Source organism: Chinchilla lanigera, unplaced genomic scaffold, assembly GCF_000276665.1.
Source record: "Chinchilla lanigera isolate Chin_1 unplaced genomic scaffold, ChiLan1.0 scaffold00059, whole genome shotgun sequence".
In the NCBI taxonomy this organism is placed as follows: Eukaryota; Metazoa; Chordata; class Mammalia; order Rodentia; family Chinchillidae; genus Chinchilla; species Chinchilla lanigera.
In genome coordinates, this window is record NW_004955460.1 from 15,005,953 (window position 1) to 15,028,216 (window position 22,264).

At 43.4% G+C, this 22,264-nt stretch overlaps 1 protein-coding gene and 1 pseudogene across 1 annotated transcript in view; both read left to right on the forward strand.

Annotated features, from left to right (window-relative positions):
* LOC102025770 overlaps positions 1 to 5,267 on the forward strand; it is a 42,933-nt pseudogene extending 37,666 nt beyond the window's left edge.
* Positions 5,268 to 16,710: 11,443 nt separating this feature from the next.
* The window catches only part of Arpc1a (actin related protein 2/3 complex, subunit 1A, 41kDa), a 28,293-nt gene continuing 22,739 nt past the window's right edge, over positions 16,711 to 22,264 (forward strand). Inside the window, exons 1-2 of the mRNA XM_005397933.2 lie at positions 16,711 to 16,852; positions 21,987 to 22,077. Of these exons, the coding sequence (XP_005397990.1) occupies positions 22,014 to 22,077 (64 nt within the window). The 5' untranslated portion in view covers positions 16,711 to 16,852; positions 21,987 to 22,013. The remainder of the gene's footprint in view (positions 16,853 to 21,986; positions 22,078 to 22,264) is intronic.

The window sequence follows — 22,264 nt, forward strand, 5'->3', positions numbered from 1 at the left end:
CAGAAAAACATCCCTACCCATATAGACAATAAGCAATAAATAAATAAAACTAGCATTTAAAAATATTCAGATACATACTACAGAGAAACAGGCCAGAAGAGGAGCGCCGGACGAGCTCATGAGAGTGTAACGGTCAAAGTCTTGAGAGGGCCTTGTGGGCACACCACAGGAAAGGCTTGCCTGCATGCTCACATCACGGTGCACAAGCCCTCCAGACACCTGGGCCCTGGCCCAGCTAGGCGTTGACCGTACTGTGATCTCCCTGAGACCAGGCCTGCCCCTCATCTCTTCCTGTGCCCTCCAGTGTCCCCTCCTGTTCAAGCTTCCTGCTGAGTCCAGACTAAGATCATGGTACCGTCAGGCCTCGATAGTGCCAGGTCTCGATAGTGCCGCAGCGCCTCGATAGTGCCGCAGGCCTAAACATGGGCTCAGGAGGGGTCCTTTTTGCTCTTTAGGACTTGTAGGTCCAGGTGGGTGAGGATGCTTAGCAGCACGAGGAGCTGTGGGAGCAGTACAAGCTGCAGGAGCGGCGCCTGAGCCTATTGAACACGGAGTTGAGGAGGTGCACTCCAGCCTGAGGGCAGTGAGTGTTCTCAAAAGCTACTGGAATGGCCAGGCATGGTAGCACACTCTTGTAATCCCAGCACTCAGAAGGCTGAGGCAGGAGGATTGTTGTGAGTTTGAGACCAGCCTGGGCTACAAAGTGAGCTCATGGCCAGTCTGAACTGCACAGCAAGACCCTGTCTCAAAAAGACATAAAAAAAAAAGCTGTTGGAGCAGCAGGTGGCAGAGATCACCAAGAGACGAGGTCAACATCCAGGTAAGCCTGCAGCTCCTGGGTTGATGTCAATCAGATAAGGGTGAAGGGAGTATATTGGGGTGAGGCACGATCATACCCAAACCACAGGGGCTCCCCCAAAACTCAGAAGCAAAGCCAGGTGTGGTGGTGCATGCCTGTAAACCCAGCAGCTTGGAAAGGTGAGGCAGGAAGATTACAAATTTGAGCCCAGCCTGGAGAAACTTAGTGACTTAATTAGATGCTGTCACAAAATAAAAAAGGCTGGGAGAAGGAATTCAGTGCAAACAACTTGGATTCAGTCCCCAGCACCGCAAAAAACAAACACCTCAGAAAATCTTTGAACTCAACTCCTGAGCTTTGTATTTTTGTAAACAATAGTAAAAAGTCCATAACATGAAAGATATTGCCTTCACCATTTTTTTAAGTATACAGTACAGCAGTGTTCATTATAAGCACACTATTGTGCAGAACTTCTAAAAGATAGATTCCTGGGCTCTGACCTGAAGATTTATGACCCCAAACATCTGAACCTCCAACACTCCCCAGGAGATGCTAATGGTTTAGCCAACTTTGAGGACTACTCTTAGCCATAGTAGTAGTAGCTGAGGCTTGAACTTTAAACTGGAAGGGATCTAGAATACTTTAGAGCCTGACATTCATTTTAAAAATGAAAAACTGGCCGGCCATGGGGGCACACACCTGAAATCTTAGCTACTTATGAGGCTAAGGCAGGAAGCCTCCCAACAACTTAGTGAGATCCTTCCTCATAACCAAACGTTAAAACAGCTCTGTGGCATGTGGTGGGACACTTGCCTAGCATGCACGAGGCCTTGGATTCCATCCCTAGTACCACAAAAGAGAAAAAAACGAAAACCTTTGGTCCAGACAGTTGAGTGGCTTACCCACAGTCAGAGCCCTGTCTACTGCCAGTGACAACACTAGTATTGCTTATAGTTCTTAAAGTTCTCCTTTACTACCAGCACAGATAAGTCCTTATTTAATGAGCTCCTGTGAATTCACAAAAAGAATAAATGTACGTGAGACATAGAGGAGTTATGCCTCTGTTTTAGGGATAAGCAAACCAAAGCCCCGGAAGGGTAAGGAATTTATCGACACAGCTGGTAGTGGTGGGGCTCCAACGGGGGCATTCAAACCAGCTCTGAGTTCAGGATCATTCCAGAGCTGCCACCCAACCCCAGAGCTCAAGGATGTTATTCTTGGGATACTTATGATACAATTTTAAAAGCCAGACAGGAATGTAGGGAAGACCCTCACCCACACAGAGGGACCAGGGATATTTCCTGCAGAGGCATCTGGCAAGTGCCTCTAGGAGAGGGTCATTTTCCATTTTGGACATGGGAAGGGCCATACCTTCAGTGACTTCATCTCCTCTCCAGAACCAAAGCCTACTCTTGGTCATTCGCAAGCTGGTGTCAGATGTCCAGCGCATCTCCAACGAACATGAGGAGCTCATCAGAGAGTTCCGCCCAGCACATGAAGAGGCCAAGAAGGCCGCAATAGATGTAAATACCAGGCAGAACCTGGTGCCTGCTGAGAACCAGGCCATCTTGAGTTGGAAGGTCACTATGGCCTCATTCATGGTGCTTTGCAGGGAGCATGGGGGCCTTTTCCAGAGGAGCCCAGGGCTTTTCTAAAAGGCCAAACATATGACAGTAAGGAAGAATTACAGCCTATAGATGATCTTGTGAAAAAACTAGAGTGTGATGCCAGGGGAGCCATCAAAGTGGACTCATCTGGACAGGACTTTTGACAAAGGGGGAGAATTAGGCCATGCTTAAGGGGAGGGGGCTCAGAGATGAATATTGGTGAGATCTGCCACCAAGCGTTTCACTCTAGCGGCCCTCTGGGTGTTTCCATCAATCCTGAGTGTTAGTTCGCTTACCTCTGCTTTGAAGATGAGATTTTATTGTCAGACTCCCCCCACGTGCCAGAAACCCCAGGAGCTCAGGAGGGAGTGCTGTTGGTCTCATTTGGCACTACCTCTCAAGAGCATACACCATGTTCGGCATACAGTGGACTGTCCATAAGTATTTGGAGGATGAATGCAAGGACAAGTGAGCTGAAAGCAGATAAGCAACTTGCTGAAGGTTGTACAGGGGCTGGACGTAATCCTCGGTCTTCCAAACCCAGCTGCTGTGCCCATCATGGGGGTGAAACAGAAGGTTTGGCTTAAGCGCTGCCAGCTGGCAGGAGAGAGTCTGTGGAGTTGAGGCTGGCTGTGAGCGCATGAACCCGCCTCCCTATTCTCTCACAGCGCCCACCAGTGTGTCAGCAAGAATCCTCTTTTTTTTTTTTTTCTTTTTGAGACAGGGTTTCATTATGCAGTTTAGGCTGGCCTTGAGCTTACTTTGTAGCCCAGGCTGGTCCTGAACTTGCAACGATCCTCCTGCCTCAGCCTCCTGAGTGATGGGATTACAGGCATGTGCCACCATGCCCAGCATCAAGGATCCTCTTGTTGACCATTTGGTTTCCCAGAGGCCTCATCTCTCAAAGGGACTAAGGAGGCTGAATGGTTCCAGTTCCAATTCACCCTGATCTCCTCTCTGCCCGCAGGCTGCCCGCATGGCAGAACTCTGGCAACAGCAGGACCACTGTGTGCACCTGGAGGAAATCAAAAAGCATTATAAGGTCACCAATAAAGGCCTGCAGGCCACGATGGAGGGGGCTGAGCAGCTCGCCCTGAAGGGAGGGAATTGCACAAGCATGACGCTGGAAACCAGAGTGAGGGCAGCATTGAGCCAGGTGGAGTGGGGTGTCTTTTGCCAAAAACATGCCCTGCGTAGGATGAGGAGTTGGTTTGTACAAACGCTAGACAAGAAAAGGAAGTAGGGATAATGGTTCTGATCTATTTATCCAAAGTTCCCCCCTGGCCTTCCCAGTCACCTTTCTCCCCAGAATGTGTGTGGCCTCAAGCAAAGCAGCTCACAGTCTTCTTCTTGTCTCTGTTCCTGACATCACTCCTCCCTCCTATCACTCTGTTTGAGAAAACGGGCCTTAGTCTTTACCCCATGAGACTCGGGCTAGAAGGGCACGGGAGGGTCAGTCACCCTGTGCAACTTCCTGACTCCTGTGCTTCCCGGAAGAGGAAACTTGAGCCTCAGAGGACAGTGACCGTCTGATGACCACTGCATGGGCCAGGAAAGGCACAGTCCACTGGATGCTCTCATCAAGGGCCCGTCTGCTCAGTTCTGGGCAGAGGGTGGACACTGTAGGCGTGGTGTTCCCATCCAAGACCAAGGAGTCTGAGTTTCAAAAATACATGTTCTCTCAGCCACATCACTTTCTTCTTCCCTCAGATCAAAGAACTAGAGACAGAGCTGGATGCAAGCAGGAAGGACACATGGAGACAGTCAAGACGCTGCACAGGAATCAACGCTGCCTTGGAAAGCTGGTCTTTGGCACGGAGGAGGACCACAAGACCAAGCAGTGCACGCAGGGACTGGTGGAGAAGCTGCAGAACAAACTGAAGGGCTACAAGCGGCAGATTGAAGGCAATGAGCACCCGCATGCCGTCTCACTTCTCTATCCCTAACACTTGCTTCCCAGCTGGGGTCATCACCAGCAGAGAGTCTCAGGATGAAGTAGGCGAGCTACAGAGTGGTAGGAGATGAAGCCAGGAAGGTAGAATAAGGTAAAGCCTGTTGGGTGCAAGTATCCCACAAACTCCGTAAAGAAATCTTACTCATTTTACAAATCCACTTGTAGGATGTGATAAGGAGCAGCCTTTCTCTCTTGGGAATGCACTCATGTTCCAGTAGCAAAGTAAGCCTCCAGACCCCTCAGGAGACAGCACAGTTCTTGGGGGGCACTGGATCACAGGGAATCACATTCTGGCTCTCTCAAAGGCCTGGGTAGTGTCCAGGCTACTTGGATTTGCCACGCCCAAAGAAGGTATCCCTAAACCCTCACAACCTCACACAGAACAAGGTAGGTATGGCCCCATGGTATCCGTGACAAGGGAAGAACCCTGTGCAAAAGCCCAGGGATTTGCGGGGAGCTGCCTTTCTAGCAAGAAGGAACAAAGCTATCAGAACCCCAGCTTTGACCCATATAGACCTTCTCGTTTCTTCTCTCTCTCTTCCAGTGTGATAAAGGTCTCAACAGCAGCCCACTGAGAGGAAGAAAACGTGAAAATAGAAACCTGGGTCTCTCCTGAGAATGTTTACTATGCATAGGAAAGTGCACACCGAGTCAGGTGCTAGAGTACAGATAGCTCTGGCTGGTGCAACACCCAGCCGTTCGAGGAACTCTACTCAGTGCAGCTTCTCTGTGATGGCATGAAGCACTTGAATGTCTAACAGTGGGTCTGCTTTTGTCGAGACCTAACATGTTCATGCCCATGACGGAATATGTAAGTTCTGTGACCTGGCTGTTCTCTAGAAAGGACTCCTCCTGTTGACAATCGTAATGCCTGTTCCAATCTCACTTAAATAAAAGAAACATGCAAAAGAGATTAACTAGTCACGAGGATTTTATTTTTTGTTTGTTGTTTTGGGGATTGAACTCAGGGCCTTTGCACTGAGTTACATCCCCAGCAACCCTCCCTCTTATTTTTTATTTTTGTTTTGAGACCACGTCTCACTAAGTTGCCCAGGCTGGCCTTGAACTTGAGATCTTCCTGCCTCAGCTTCTCAGAGCATTGGGATTATAGGCCTGTGGCACCAGGCTTGCTTTAGAAATTGTTTTTAAATGAAGAAATTTTATTTTTATAAGACTTCCAAATCCAAAGGCAGGCTTTGCAATTGCCACATAGCAGAGTTCTGTTGCATCCCTACACCCTATACCCCAATTCACAGCCTTGTTTCTATCAGAAATCATGAACACGATGCAGTCTTGGTGAGGCTCTTTCCAAATTCTGAAACGGTACAGCTGCGAAATGAAAATAAACTAGGACTCTCCAAGCCAAGAAAGTTATGAGATCCCCTGAGATGAGGTTAAGACGGCCCTGAGGTCAGTCCCCAGTACTGCAAACAGATCTATCTGAACTAACATCTCACACAGCCCCTGCATATTCTGCCTATCTCCCAGGATGTTCAGACAGGGGCATCAGCTCCCTGAGGGAAAACAGTTTTATGTGTTTTGTTCACAACTGTACCTTCAACAACTAGAGGGTACCACGTCACCGTTGTGGTGCTTCTAAACTTGGTACGCTCTAAGCAACTCTGACCAGATCGGGTGCGTTCAGGGTGGTAGGGCTGTAGACTCTAAGCAACTCTGGAAAGAGCTTTGTTTTCTTCCAACGGGACCAAATGTGAAAACACTGCCCTCTGGTGGCAGGGTCTCTAACTGCTGTATGTGTGAATTTCCTGGAAGACACCAAATCACACAATATTAGAATTTTAGGGTCAGAGGGATAATTACATGGTGAGTAGCCTAATTCCCCTAATTCTGGGGATTCTCCTCCATAAATCCTGAAAAACTGACAATCCAACTTCTATTTGAATTCTTCTAGTGAAAAAAAGGCAGCCCATTCTGATTTTAACTAATGCTCACAATCAGAAAGTTCTACTTAGCAGAGCAGATTACAGTGTATTTTACCCTTATTCGGTTCTAGTCTTCACTTCTATAATTACATAATTCTAATTTTTATATTTCAAAGTCAGACAGATATGGGTTCCACTTACCCACCTGCATAACTTATCCTATCTAACCTCCCGTTTCCTCAACTACTCAGTGAGGAAAAATTGCATCTACCTCATAGGAATGTGAAGTTTAAATAACATACCCTGGCACAGAGCCCATTATGCATAGCAACTAGACACTGGCCAATTTTCTTTGGGCATTCTACAGGACTTATTCTCTGACAAGAGCCTGAGCCAGGCCTCGTAGATGACAGCTGCAGGCTTCTTGCTGGAGAAATGTGAGAGACACATGAGACTTCTAAGATCCCAGCAGGTATAATGATGTACATCTGTAACTCTAGAACTCTGGGAGGCTGAGCCAAGAGGATCCCAAGTTCAAGTACAGCCTGGGGAAACTTAGTGACTAAGCAAGACCTTGTCTCAAAATAAAAAAGGGCTAGGGAATACAACTCAGTGAGAGGAGAGAGAGAGGCTTTACGGCATCATTATTTCTGGAAGATGGTCCACATTTGGGGAACTCCAAAGCAGCCTCTTGCTTTGCTGGTTTTAGGGTCCAGATGCACACCAGGCTCCATCAATGACTTGTCTAAGATCATACAAGCAGACCTAGAAATTCCTTGTAGCATGAGATGAAGTGAGATTTCTAACTTACAAGAAAGTTTGTCTAAGAATGTATAATTTCAGAGTGATTTGACATAAAGAGTCAGACACACTGGTGCACACCTGTAATCCCAGTACTTTGGGTGAGGGAGGAGGAGCCTGGGCAATTTAGTGACTTGGCAAGACTCTGTGTCAAAATAAAAAGTAAAATAAAAGGGTGAAGTCGTAGCTCTTTGCATAGGCCCAGGGTTCAATCCTCCGTATGAAGGGAAAAACAGTTTGACATAAAGGATATAACCTATGGTCTTGCAAGATAATATTAACTGGTATCCACAATGACCAAAATTAAGAGCACTGAAACCATATTCTGCAGGGCAAAAGAAACTGACCAAAAACTATATAAGTAGCTTTGCTAAATATCTTGAGCTATCCTTTCAAGGTTGCTACATTTGCATTAGCAATTACCTTTCTTCTCTTTTTACCTGTGAACTAATCCTGGGTCCTTGTAGGGAACCTAGAAGGTTCTTGAATCTTCAGCATGGAGCACACACCCGGTGTTTCCAGAAACCAGGAAATAATCCCAAAAGCTCCCAACCTCCCACCCACAAGGTACCAGGAAGCTAGGCTGGAGATGTGTGGTGAAAAGGCCAACCTGGAGTTAGGGTTGAATCAAAGGTTGGAAGGGAACCGTCAGGCTATTGTAAGGAACTGTTTATTCCATTTTTTTCTGGTGTAGTTAAGCTAGTAAAAAATGTGTTCTGGCCAGGTGTGGTGACACACACCTGTAATCCCAACACTGGGGAGGCTGAAGTAGGAGGATTGTCCTGACTTCAAGGCCAGCCTGGTCTATATAGCGAGTTCAAGGTCAACCTTGAACTACATAGCAAGACCCTGTTTCAAAAAAAATGTATACTGTAGCTTCGTAGCAACAATTTCATAAAACATTCCTCCAAAGTTTTTTTTAAACCAACATCTAGGCCAGGCATGGTGGTGCATACCTGTAATCCCAGCACTCCGGAGGCTTGCTGCAAGTTCAAGGGCTACAAGATGAGTTCAAGGCCACCCTGAACTGCATAGTGAAACCCTGCCTCAAAAGACAACAAATAAATAAACCAGACAGCAATAAAGTAAAAGGAAAAGGAAAAACTATATTGTAAAGATTAGGTTTAGTAACTAGGAAAGCTACTGTAGGAGTAGATACAGGATAGTACAGAAAAGCAACCCACCCCAGTCTGAGAAAGGAAAGGAAGATGTCTGGAAGAAATCAGGTCTCTACTGGAGTCTAAACCTGAGTTAAGAGTTAGCTACAAAGACAAAGAATAACCAGGCACAGTGGTGGAAGCCTGTACTCCCAGCTAGTCAGGAGGCCAAAGCAGGATTCCAAGTTTGAGGTCAGCCTGGACAATGCAGCAAGACCCTATCTCAATAAATAAATAAGGGCTGGGCATATAGCTTCGTGGTAGAGAGCTTGCCTAGTATGGGTCCAATCCACAGTACTATAAAGAAAAAAAGAAAACAAAAGAAAAAGCCAGAGGAGGAAGTGAGCACGTGGGAATGGAAACCAGGAATGCAGGAGGCGGCAGGCAGGGCATATCAGCCAAGAATGTGTCTGGCGTTAGACAGCAGCACACTGAGTCAGCTGTGGTACAAGCAACAGAGACACTTAATGATCTTGCACCACACCACTGCCCACAGTAGCAGATGGACTCAGAATTAGTACAACACGGAAGACCCAGGTCTCCACCTTCCCATGCTCTTTCACCCTTTCCACAGCATGAAGCATTACTTTTTCCCAAAACCATGTTCAAGAGAGTTAAAAGTAGTATAGGCCAAATTAACTTCTCCTCCTTTAAAAAATAGGCCTCCTTAGGACACCCCAGTTTCTGGGCCTGTTTCTGTCTCTCTTAGACAGAGGCTACCTTTCTCCCAATAAATTCTTCCTACTCTTAACCTCCGTTGTTCCTGAATTCATTCCTTAATTCTAGAGAACACGGGGCTGGGGATTTAACTCAGCGGCAAAAGCGCCTGCCTGGCAAGCGCAAGGTCGTGAGTTCGGTTCCTGGTACCAAAAAAAAAACAAAAAAAAAAAAAAAAAAAAATTCTAGAGAACACGATCTTGGCTTTCCAGACATCTAGCAGGTTGGTAGTTATATTTCCCTTATATTATTTGGATTATTTGGAGGTCCTATATCATCCTTATATCAAATGCATTACATCACCAGTACCAGGGGGATAAAAGTTGAAAAATATACTATTGAACTACATATGGAGTAAAGGGCAGTTTTGTATATTATTATTGGCAGTATGTACTGGAGAAAGCCCTGTGAAGTGTAGCTTGGCAATTTATAATAAAATTACAAGTGCAAACTCATTATGGCCCAACAATGCCACTTATTTATATTTGTGACAAATTGTCATATGAATCTTCAAAATGATATTTATTGTTAGAGCTAAACCAATAAAACTCTAAAAATGATAAAAGGAAAATGTAAGAAAAAAATCTTTGTGACTGTGGGCTCGGCAAAGATTTCTTAGCTATGACACTAAAAGTACAATACATAAAAGACCAAACTGATAAGATCTACTTCATTAAAATTCAAAAATCCTGCACTTTAAAACATATCATTAAGAAAATAAAAAGAAAAACCAAAGACTGGTAGAAAATATTTTCAACTGTACATCTGATAAAGGACTTGTACCCAAAATATATAAAGAACCCTACAATTCTATAGTAAGAACAAACAATCCAATTTAAAAATGGATAAAAGGCTTGGCATAGAGGTGGATACCTGTAATGCCAGCTACTTGGGAGGCTGAGGCAGGAGGATTACAAATTTAAGGCCAGTCTGGGCAACTCAGCAACACTGTGTCTCAAAATATAGAAAGACCTGGGGATATAGCTCGATGTTAGAGCTCTCCAGGATTCACCCTCCCTGCTGAAAAGGCCTCCTCGTAACAGAGATTTATAAGCACTGACTCTTGGGCCTCTAGATGTCTGATGGGTAACCAGAAACAGGATAAAAGCTTGGCATCTCTGCCATCATATTGCATGGCTCCTTTAGCTACCTTAACCTTTGGATTAGATTCCTTCTCAACTCTCCACGTAGAGTCTCCATCTTGCCTTTCTGACTTGTTCTTTTTCTGAGTTATTCTCTCCTACGGTCATCTGGGATTCCAGCAACAACACGTCTGGTGGATAAACATCTTGTGACAAAAGCTGAAACTATCTCTCAGCAGCATCAACTTTCTTATCTCCAACAGGGCACCACCTGACTCATCCTGAGATAATCACCAACCAGATCTTTGCCTGACAAAGAGCACCAACTATGAAGACCCTGGCCCTTGCTGAATAAATGTAAGACTCATAATTAGCACCTCCGAGAGACAGACTTTCAGTCACTAGACTTGTTTTACTCCCCAGTGTGGTCTCTCTGAAAATAAAATCCTTTCCTGCTTTCACTACCATTCTTGTCCTTTTTTTTTAGTGGGGGTAATTTCCGGTACCAGGAATTGAACTCACTACCTTGCGCTTGCCAGGCAGGTGCTGTGCCGCTGAGCTAAATCCCCCGTCCCACCATCCTTGTCTTCAACTGACCTTTTAGGATAGGAAGCAAGACCTGGCTCACTAGAACTCCCTGTTGGGCCTCTGGCCTCACACTCCATTTACATTTTCACTATCTTTTTATCAAAAAGCAGACTTTTTTCCAGGAGCTCCACATGAGTCTTAACTCGGGAGTGCTGGCTGGCAAAAATGTGTTACACCCTGAAACCAAAGAGCAGCGAGTGGAAATGGGGTTGCCACATGACACATGGGCCAGTCCTGGTCCAATCCCTGGACCAGGGAAGGTTCACCTTCCCTAACAGCCACCTGAACAAAAGCAGGAAAGCCAAGAAGGGAAGGGTGTTGGGTGGAGAGTCAGAGTGTCTGCCACACAGTGGGTGTGGTGAGAGAGAGAGGTGACAGATCATGGAGAGCCTCTGACGACTTGCTATAGAATATGGACTATGAGATCACTTGGAGAGCGTATATGTGGAGCAAGGCAGAATCCTGGGTTTGCCAGAATCTAAGGTTCGGGTGCAGAAGCATAAGTCAAACAAGAATGGTAACCACTGTGAACAAACCAGCTGTTTCTTTCCGCATTCTTACAGAAAGGATCATTAGACTTGCAATTCTCTATCATTTAAAATTTGTCTCTAGAGACACTCTCACGCAGATTAACTTCTCCCCAGGTATGGGATTACTAGATTTTTGTCAAAATCTTTTATCTTAAAATATGATATAGAAAGAAGCCCACAAACACAGCATACAAAACAGAGGTATGCTATATGCTATAATTGGAACTTCAGCTGAGTGTGACAGCACATGCCTATGCTGGGAGGCTGAAGCAGGAGGATCCCAAGTTTGAGCCCAACTTGGGCAACTTAGTGATGTGGCAAGGGCCGTCTCTGAAATAAAAAGTAAAAAAGGGCTTGGGATGTAATTCAGTGCAAAGACACTAGGTTCAATCCCCAGTACCCCTCAAAAAACAAAAAAGGAAGGGAGGAAGGAAAGAAAAGAAGGGGAAAAAAAGAACTACAGAGCCGGGTATGATGGCACATGCCTGTAATCCCAGCTCTTGGGAGGCTGAGGCAGGAGGATTACCATGAGTTCAAGGCCAGCCTGGGCTACATAGTGAGACCCTGTCTAAAAACAAAACGAAACAAAAAACAAAACAGAACTATAGCCATCCCAGGTTAACATGTTTCTGAAAACAATTTCTCAGGTCACAAAAACGCATATTACATTAAGTGAGAAAATAAAAATGTATTCTCATCCTGTCCAAAACCCCCAACCAATTCTCCAAATACCCCTAACATCCTCTTAAAGACCTAAAAAAAGTCTTACAAACAGTTCCATATAATATAAACATTTCAACACTAATTACATTGTTATTAACACTGAATGAACTCTACAGTGATTACATTTGTGAGTAGTACACGATGATATACACTCTACTGAGTGAGAATTAAATATTCCCTCTAACCTGCAACAAGCATGTACCAGAACATAAACAAGACAATACAGTATGTGTCAAAGATATGTAACGGCATGGTGGCATGCCATAGTTCCAACTACTTGGGAGACTGAGGCAGGATGATCAGTTGAGTTGAGGAGCAATAGGATTCAGTAAACTAAAATATACAAGGTAATATTAAAAAGTGCTTATTTGATGAATGATTCTGATAACGGCAGACTAGGGTGATAGACAACCGTGCCACAAATGATAATTAGAAAAGTGGACAAAATGTATACTCAAATACAAAAGAATGTTAATAACGTAGTATAACATATGAGATTAATATCCAAGAGCAAAGAGAACACAAGAGTGAGCCCAACACTTAGAATCTCTTTACCCCAACACTTAGAATCTCTTTACCCCACAGACCATTTACTGGTCCCGTTGCTTTGTTTTCTTTTTTTCCTTTGAGATGTGCTTTTACTATTGGTCTTTGTCGATCTTCAATTCCTGGGCTCAAGAGATTCTCCTGTCTCAGCCTCCCAAGTAGCTGAGACCACAGGAGTGCACCACCACATTCACCTTATTGATTCCAGCACAGGTGTTTGAGGGCCTAAACAATACTTTTTTCTTTTCTTTTCTTTGGTCTTTTTGAGACAGAGTCTTGCTATGTGGTTCAGGCTAGACTTGAGCTCACTTTGTAGCCCAGGCTGGCCTTGAACTGCAACCATCCTCCTGCCTCAGCCTCCCGAGTAAACAATACTTTTAACAGTTTCTTATACAGAGACAAAAGTTGGAGCTCAAGGCTCTCCAAGGACATAGAAGCTTGATAAATGCTTCTGTTAGTCAGCTTTCTGCTACTGTGATAAAATACCTGAGAATAACCATTTAAAAGATAGATTTATTTGGGCTCACAGTTTCAGAAGTTTCAGTCTACAGTCAACTGGCTCCATTGCTTTAGGCCTGGGGTGGGGGCAGAATAACAGAAGGGCATGGCAGAGGAAAGCTGCTCATCTCACAGTAACTAGAAAACAGAATGGCGCCAGGCATGGTGGTGCACGCCTGTAATTCCAGCACTCGGGAGACTGAAGCAGGAAGACTCTTGCAAGTTCGAGACCAGCCTGGGCTATAAAGGGAGCTCAAGTTCAGCCTGAACTGCATAGCGAGACCCTGTCTCAAAAAGACCAAAAACAAGATAAAAAAATTTTTAAAAAATAGAAAACAGAATGGGTGAGAAAACTAGAGAGGACAGGAGCTGAGAACAATATATAGTACCTATGATCCACTCCCTTCAAGTAGGCCTCACCTCCTGTTCCCATCACCTCCCAATAATACCACCAAATTATGGTCTTATCAATGGATTAATACATTTGATGAAGGTAAGAGACTTCATTTTCCAATCATTTCCCAAAAAGCCCATCAGCTGGCAACCAAAAGTTTAGCACATGAGTTCTGGAAAACATTTCAAATCCAAATCATAATAATGTTTATTGTATTCATCAGGATTCTTCAAAGAAACTAAACTAATAGATAAAAGATATATAAAAAAATAAGAATTGGTTCACATGATTATGAAGGCTGGCAGGTCCAAAATCTGCAGTCAACGTACAAATCTGAAGACTAGAAAGTTCTGTAGAACAAAGAAAGAGCTGATGTTCCAGTTGAATCTGACAGACAAGAGAAGTCTCTCTTATTTGGGAGAGTATCAGCCATCTGTTCTATTTAAGCCCTCAACTGGTTAAACAAGGCCCAATCCAATCAGGAAGGGCAATCTACCTTACTTCACCTACCTGTTTAAATGTCAATCTCAGGCCAGCTCAGAGGCACAAGCTCCTGCCTGGCAAATGCAAGGTCCTAGATTTGATTCCCAGTAACACCCCCCCCAAAAAAAACCCAAAAAAATCAATCTCATTCAAGTATACCCTCAGAAACACCCAGAATATTTCATCAAATACTTGTATCTAGGCACTCCACAACCTAGCCATATTGACATTTAAAATATTCATCTGTGACAAAATAATAGTCCCCATGTTGCCATGGTCTGACTTAAGATTTTTCAACATTATGATGGTGCAAAAGTGATACAAATTCAGTAGAAAGTATAGTTCAAATTTTGATCTCTCCCAAGGCTAGTGGAATGCAATCTGATCTTTCCATGCCAGCAAGCAGCAATGTGCTGCAGCTCCCAGTCATCCACACCATCACAAGGGTGAAAAAATACTATACAGTGTATTGTGTTGCTAAACTTGGTAGGGTTAGATATACTTTCATTTTTTACTTTGATATTTTCAATTTATGATGAGATTACCTGGAAGCAATCCCTATCATAAATCAAAGAACTTCTGTATTTGACATTTGGTAAGTACTTATTAAACATCTAATGATTTGAATCTTAACCAAATTCCAGTTCAAACCAATTCCAATTTTTTTTTTTCCTTTTGGGACAGGGCCTTGCTGTGTACTTTAGGTAGGCCTTGAACTTGTGACAATTTTCTTGCCTCAGCCTCCCCAGTGCTGGGATTACAGGTGTGGGGCACCATGCTCAGCTCCAATTCTAATTCTATCAGTGAAGTAAACAAAATCATCCTATGGCAGTGTCCAATCTCTCTTCCTCTCTTTCCCCACTTCTAACTACAAGTGACAGTTTGGAAGCTTAATGTCCCCCCAAAATCTCTTGTGTTAAAGTCTTTGTCCCCAGGATGCTGCTATTGGAAGAAGGTGGAACCTTCAAGAGGTGGGATCTAGTGGGAAGTCCTTAGGCTCATGCCCTGAAAGGGAACTGTGGGACCCTGGCCTCTTCCAATTTCAATTTTGCTTCCTTGCCATGAGGCAAGAGGTTTGCTACACCTGGCGATTCCTTACCATTACTATCTAGCATGTCCACCACAGTAACGAAGCAAAAGGTTTGTCCAGACTGGAATATCCAAAACAGTTAGCCAAAATAAACCTTTTCTCTTTGCGAGTTACCTCAGGTATTTTGTTACAGTGACAGCCTAATAAAACCACTGCTCCTCACACTTAATTTTTTAAAGGCAGACTTCGTTTTAGATATTAAATCAATGTCATTACAAACACTGTAATTCACCTCAGTCTCCTGGGACAACCAGTGGTGCCTGCTGACTATGATAATACACTGGGGGAGTCCTGTCCTGCCCTTACATTGTACCAACACCTTCAAGTCTCAAAATACAATGGTCTTGTTTCCTCAGCTACAAAATAAGGCAGATTAATTTTAAAAACCTCAAAGCTAAGAATTCTTTCTGGAATGACTCAAAATATGAAATGAAGCCGGGCGTGGTGGCACACACCGGCAATACCACCACTCGGGAGGTTTAGGCAGGAGGATCGCTGTGAGTCTGAGACCAGCCTGGGTGAGCTACAAGGTGTGCTCAAGGCCAGCCTGAACTGCATAGAGAGACCCTGTCTCAAAAAAAAAAAAAAAGAAAGGAAAGAATTGAATATGCATCAAATCGTAACCTTTGCTTTGGCCAAAGTACAAAATAGTAACTGAAAAGACAGAACCAGTGGTTAAAATTAGAAGCAAATGGAGTTGTGACGATGCATATCTGTAATCCCAGCACCGGGGAGGTTGAGGAGTGCTATGAGTTCAAGCCCCTCTGAGACTATTTAAAAAAAAAAAAAAAATTGAAGACTTGTTATTTTTTTCCTAGAGCTAATTTCTTGTCATTTATCATAGTCTGGTGCTAATTTGCATGTCACTCTCACCCACCTAGTCTCTCAATTCCTTCAAAAGATCTGTCCTTTGTAAAGCAGTGGAGTCTAAACAGTTGCGTCTAAACTCTGAGTACTGACTACATGCAGGGATTTGTAACCTGCAGACACAGGAGGAGTCTTTGCTTTTCATGAATGCCGCCCATCCTTTGCCAAACTGTCTTCTGCAGTGGGCAATTTAAAACAATCTTTTCATTCTACTTGTCCTTGTTCCCCCACGAGCAAGACTAAAATAAAAAACAAGGGCTTCCAATACATTAGTGCTCCATGAACAACTGAATTCAACACCAAAGAAAATACACAGCATGGGTTCAAAATTCAGTTCGATAAGGTTTTGTAAACATCAGTTTACAATCAAGTGCTGGGACAAGTAAGTAAACCAGAAAAGAAATAAGCACTATCAAGCGACCTACAGGGATGAAGGGGTGCTGCTCCAAAATTTATTTCTATGGGTTCGGGAGCAGCAGTCTAGCTGGAAGAGAGCCTCTCTCCATATGCTTCGGGGGACTCGCTCTCTTCCCCCAACTCTTCCTTTGGCGCCATCTTGGGAGCAGAGAACCGAGGTAGGGTCGAGGCTGCTCCCGTTTTCCTCAGAGGGAGAACAGAGAAGAGGGACACGAAACCACAAAGAGATCCACTAGCTCTGACTGGGGCTTTCTAAAGTGACAAAAATTCAGTCGTTCGTCCGTCCAGTTCACGGGATTCGGAAGACCCCCCCAATCCTTAGTAACTCATCTCCTGAAAAGAGCCTGGAAAACAAAGCTCCTCAGCACATTATCATCAAGACACGTTTCGAGGAAACAAGACGTCCAGGTTGCTTCGCCAGCTCGTCCAGGTTGTCGCCTCTAAGCGGAGACAGCACACACTCTCCCCAGCTCTCCTCCGCCACCGCTAACCTAGCCCCCGGCCGCGCGCCCGACGTGTGCGCGTGCGCACATGGGCCGCGCCGCCGCGCTGCGCAAGCGCCCGGACCACTTCCGGGATCTGTCAGCCGCTCCCTCCCGGCCTCCGTCCTCCGCCCGCGCCCGCCGGAGCCTGTTCGCGTCGACTGACCAGAGTCCGCGAATCCTCCGCTGCCAGCCCCTCCAGACCGCCCCGACCTCCCTTAAAAGGCAGCACAGGTTAGTGTCTGGCTCTGTTGGCCTCCACTGCACCTATCTCACACAGGTCTTGGACCTGCGGGGGCGGGGAGCTGGGGATTTAGGCCGCGGGGAGCCCCGAGGTTGAGGGGTGGCCCGGGCCTCAGAGGGGGCGGGGATCCCCGTTCTTCTTGTATGTGCCGAGCTCCTGGCGTTGCTGCACGTACAGTTCGGTGACTTCTTTTTTCGAGTTCTCTGCCACTTCCAATGCCAGAATTACTAGCTACTGCGCCCCATATTCCTACCTGCACCTCTCCTGTGGACGTCTATCGTAGTGTAGAAAATTGTGCTAAACAGGATGATCTCTTCCTAATGGATCCTCATGAGGGACCATGGATCTCTATTTAGAATAGCTCACTGAATACAGAAGGCGCCCATGGAGCGTTTGCCTCCTGTCTAAAGGCAGCCCTCAGTTCTGCAGTTGATGAGAACGAGCTCCTTAGGATTCCCCACTGACTTACCTTACCCCCAAGTCGGATTTCTGCCACTCGCGGCGGCGCGATTCGCTTGCTGGAACCTTTTGTGTAAAATCGCCAGTTCCCAGCCGACTCCGCTTTGTTGGGAGACCCTGGCAAGGTTGCTTGTCTGTGCCTCAGTCTCCTCTTCTGCAATAAGAGCATTCTTAAGAGTTTTTCTCAAGCTCAACTGAGCTTATTTGCATAAATTGCTTAGAATAGCTCACGGTCGAAGGCTGGTGTTCTATAAATATGAGTTGTTACTACTGTTTCTGGGCGTTCTGTGCGTACCTGTCGACCTTTCCTCTCCTGCTCGTTCTCCCCACCCCCAAACATAACGGCCGGAATAGTGTCAAATTTATTTGTTTCTGGCCCCATAGTGGTACTGACGACTATGTTGGGAAAATGGTAGGTAATTATTTAATAAATTGTAGCTTAGAATCTTTGATTATAAAGCCATCTGTTCTTGGGAGTGTTTTGTACAGGGACTCACTGTGTTCTAAATTCAGGTTGGTCACGACCAGACTACATAGTCCATCCTCCTGCCTCAATCTCTTAGATGTTGAGATTACAGACATATGCCACCATGTCTGGAAAGCCATCTGTTCTTGTGACTTTGGAGCCTTCTGTCTACTTCAACTCATCGATCAAATTGATCTGAGTTCTGACGTTGTCGTGGTCTTTTTCTTTTTTTTCTTTGCCTGACCTCAGGGCCACTCTGCCACTTAACCCCCCCACCCCACCAGGGGCTTTTTATTTTTTATTTGCTACAGAGTCTTACCAGATTGTCCAGGCTAAAGCGTGGGGCGGTAATGCACCCCTGTAAGCCCAGCACTCTGGGAGGCTGAAGCAAGAGGATCGCAAGTTCAGCCCACCCTGGGCAATTTAGTGTCTTTAACAAGATCCTATATCAAAATTAGGAGTAAAAAGGGTCGCTGGGGATGTAGCTCCTGAAGACTCTGGATTCAATTCCCAGTAGTGGCAAAATAAAATGAAAAAATTGTCCAGGCTGGCCTTGAATTTGTCATCCTTGTGCCTTAGCCTCCCAAATAACTGGGATTATAGGTATGCCCCACCATGCTGGCAGTTCTGACCTCTTCGATCAATTTTTATTAAACTTTTGGTCTCATGTAGGCTTTGAGTTTTCAGGTATCTGAAACAAAAGAGAAGTTATGGGTCTGTACTGTTTGACTGCTTCCTACTACAAAGTATTTGAGGGACCTTCTGGGATTCATCTGGTCATCACAATTAAAGGAGGGGGGATCATTTTGGATAATTAAAGTTCCTGCTTTGGAGAGTGGCAATATTTTGATGTAATTGTCTAATCCTGTCCTGAAACGAATCCTGCACAAATAAGTTGAAAGTGCTCTGCCAGTGAGCCTGGAATTGAAGCCTGTCTGATCACTGGGAGGGTGTGGCGACCTACCTGGAGTACCTGGTGTTGTCTGGTTGGGTAATGGGAGTGATTAGAAATTAGATGAATCACAGTTTTGTAAACTAACCCTAACCAGGGAACTGAAATGCCCATTTGTATGAATACTTTCAAGTTGCAAGGGAATAAGGCCAAGAATTTACAGCATGTGTCAACGTTTCCAAGTTTGGAGGATACTTCTAAGGATTGCTCAAAAGCTGTGAGTCAAAAAAAGAAAGGAAACTAAGATCTGGTTTGGGCAGGGCTCAGTAGTACATGTTTCATATGTTGTCTCATGTAATGCTACCAACAGCCTTGTGATGTCAGTGGTAGATTTGCTTTACAGATAAAGTAAATTAGGTTCAGAGATATTGAGTAACTTGCCTAGGGTCTCATTACCAGTATGTGTCTAACCCAGGATTCACATACCAGCTCCTTTGGCTCTACTAGCTGTACCATACACCCGAATGACTTGACTCAAAGTGATAGTTAAAGAAAAGAAGTGGGAAGTCTCTGGAATCATACTATGCTATAGCTATTGTTATTTCTGTCGGTGCTGGACAGTGAAAATAGGAAATTGTTAAATGTCACGTTACCACATTTTTGTGGTCCCTTTTTCTCCTCTCTAGCTTTATTAAGGCAGAGATTTTCAAATTTCACTTAAATATTAACCACCATTTAGAAATTATAATCACCACCCTATGTAAGAAGGTTTGGTTTTCTTGGTGCAAAATTCTGACAGGAGTTTCTTTTGCATTCGCTGAATTTGGCAAATACAAGCTGTGTTTACTAGGTGCATTCTAAATTTGCCAAACATGAGTGTTGTGTTGGTCTACAGACTTAAAATAGCCACAAGATTATAAAGGAAGTGCAGGTCTGAATATATGTTCAAATATAGAACTCGAGTGATACAGCAAAATCAGAAATGTAATTTTAGGAGTAATTATGCTATTATGTGACTATTTGCCTCTTTTGAAGGCTTTTTTTTACATTGTTTATAAAACTGAGTTGAGTAAGAAAGCCTTTATCTGCTTTTAAAAGCTGTACATGAAATACATGCTTTTATTACACAGATACTCAAATTGGATTATTAGTTTGCATTATTAGTTTTAACAAATGAACTTATCAAATTTGGCTTTTAAACTAAATTTCTTTTAATTAAAGAGATATCTGTGTCATGACATGCTATTTTGTGTAGCTCTGAGTAAAACTTCATGTGGCGGAACAATTTAAGTTACAAATCAGAGGCTTGGGCATGGTGGCGCTTACCCATAATCCCAGCAATTGGGAGGCTAAGGCTGGAGAATTGCTGTGAGTTTGAGACCAGCCCCGGCTACAAAGTGAGTTCAAGGCCAGCTTGAACTGTATAACGAGACCCCGTCTCAAAAAGACCAAAACAAAATAAAACCAAAAAGCAGATCAGCCAATAATTGAAATTTTAAAAAAAGGTAAGCATCAGAGATTAGAGAGAGAAGCCATGTAGTGTCCCTCTGGATTAAGAAAAGAAATAACAAAACAAAACAAAAAAACCAATTAAGCAGTCTCACTAAAATTCATTTAAAATGTTTTAAATTTCCAGTAGAGGTCTTTTCTTTACTTGTGCGTTATAATTTGTATTTTAGAATATGTAGAAGAAAAGAAATTAATGACTTAAATATCTTCCCTCTTACAATACAGCATGAAACACTGATATTTTTCTACCAGTTGAAGATACTAGATTTTTTTTTAATTTAAGTGTACATTTATTTCTTTTTGGCCTTTGAATTCTTTTAGCAGAAGTATTTCTTCTGTTTTCCACTGACAGTCGTTTCTGCTTTGTCAGTTGAACTTTTATTCCTCACTTCATAATCATTCATTTTCTGCTTGCACCAGAATTCCTGTCTCACATTTCAGTCCCCACCCTAGGTTAACGTGACTTCTACAAAAGTGTATTGAAACTCAAGTGCCTCTTAGAAATGGTAAAGGTAGGGGTAGGGAAAGGCTGGCTGCGTTTTGGAAAAAATTGCCTCAGTTTCAAGTAATGGTTGCTTCTTCGGTGGATTTAGATTTGGGTACCTATAAAGTAGAGAATTTTATCTGATTTTTAATTTAACGAGGTGTTTCACAGTCTGCTTTTCATCCAGTTACAGTAAAATGTTTAAAGAGTAATATCTCAAACACCTGCGTAGGCTTTGCCTAGCTTTACTGGTTGTTAATAGTGTTTTCGGGTTTTTTTGCCATGTTCACCCATTGTGTATTTTCTGTCCTAAACAAGTGAAAATAGTTATAAATGACATCATGACATTTCATTCCTAAATACTTCATTATTTTTATTTCTTAAAAGCAAAGTCATGGCAATACCATTATTATAGCTAGGAAAATGAAAATAATTGTATATTGTTATATAATACTGTCTAATTCAAATTCAGATTTCCCTTGTACAAAGTATGTCTTTTATTGCTATTTTAAAACATATGGATTATAATCAGCTTTTCATTTATGAAATTCAGTTTTTATATCTCTTTTTTCATCCAGAAATAGGTCCCGCTTCCCCTGCCTTTGTAAAAAACAGTGCAGGCCAATTGTTCTACAGAGGGACACACATCCTGGTTTTAACTGTTTCCTCCTTGTGTTACTTAACTAATTCCTTTCCCCTTTATTTCCCGTAAAATGAAAATTAGATCTGGATTTTGGATTTAGAGTAAACATGTTGGCATGAATACTTAATAGGTGGGTTAACCAAATTCTCGGGGTTTCTCCAGAATAGTCCTATGACCTGTTGTCACACCATAATTATTTAATAGTATCCTCTTTGCTGTCCAAAATAGTCAAGTGTGAGTGATCGATTAGGTCATTATTTACAAATGCTGATGTACAATTTATGTTATCTCCCATCAAGGGGCCCATCAGATTAGATTATTCTACTGTTTATGATAAGTTTGATCACTTGGTTAAGGTATTTACTGCCAGATTTCTATATTATAAAGGCACATTTTTTCCCTTTATAAGTAGTAAGTTTTACGTGGGGTGATATTTGAAACTCTAAATACTCTAACCTGTGGTTTGAGAGTCTATTGATGACCTTGACCGAATAAATTACATTGATGGTTACAATGCTAGTTTATTTAAGTGACTAAGTTTTGACATTGAGATTGATTCTTTTTTAATGAAAGAATGTTTTATCTATCCCAAAGCATTTATGGATCCTTAGATAACTTAAATATCGGTTGCTTATTATTTTAAATGCTTTTCTTCTTGTTGCTTATTACAGTTTCTACCCTTTGAAAACACTAAGGATATGTCTCTGCATCAGTTTTTATTAGAGCCAATCACCTGCCATGCCTGGAACAGGGACCGTACCCGTAAGTATGCTTTTAATTTTGCTTCTTGCTTTTGACACCTTTGATACATTTTAGATTTAGGCATTTTTGGGTTCATATATTAGTTACTTGTGAAGAGGACATTAAATGCACACTTTTAGCCAAGTACGGTGGCACATTCCTATAATTCCAGTACTCTGTGAAGCCAAGGCAGGAGGATGGAAAGTTT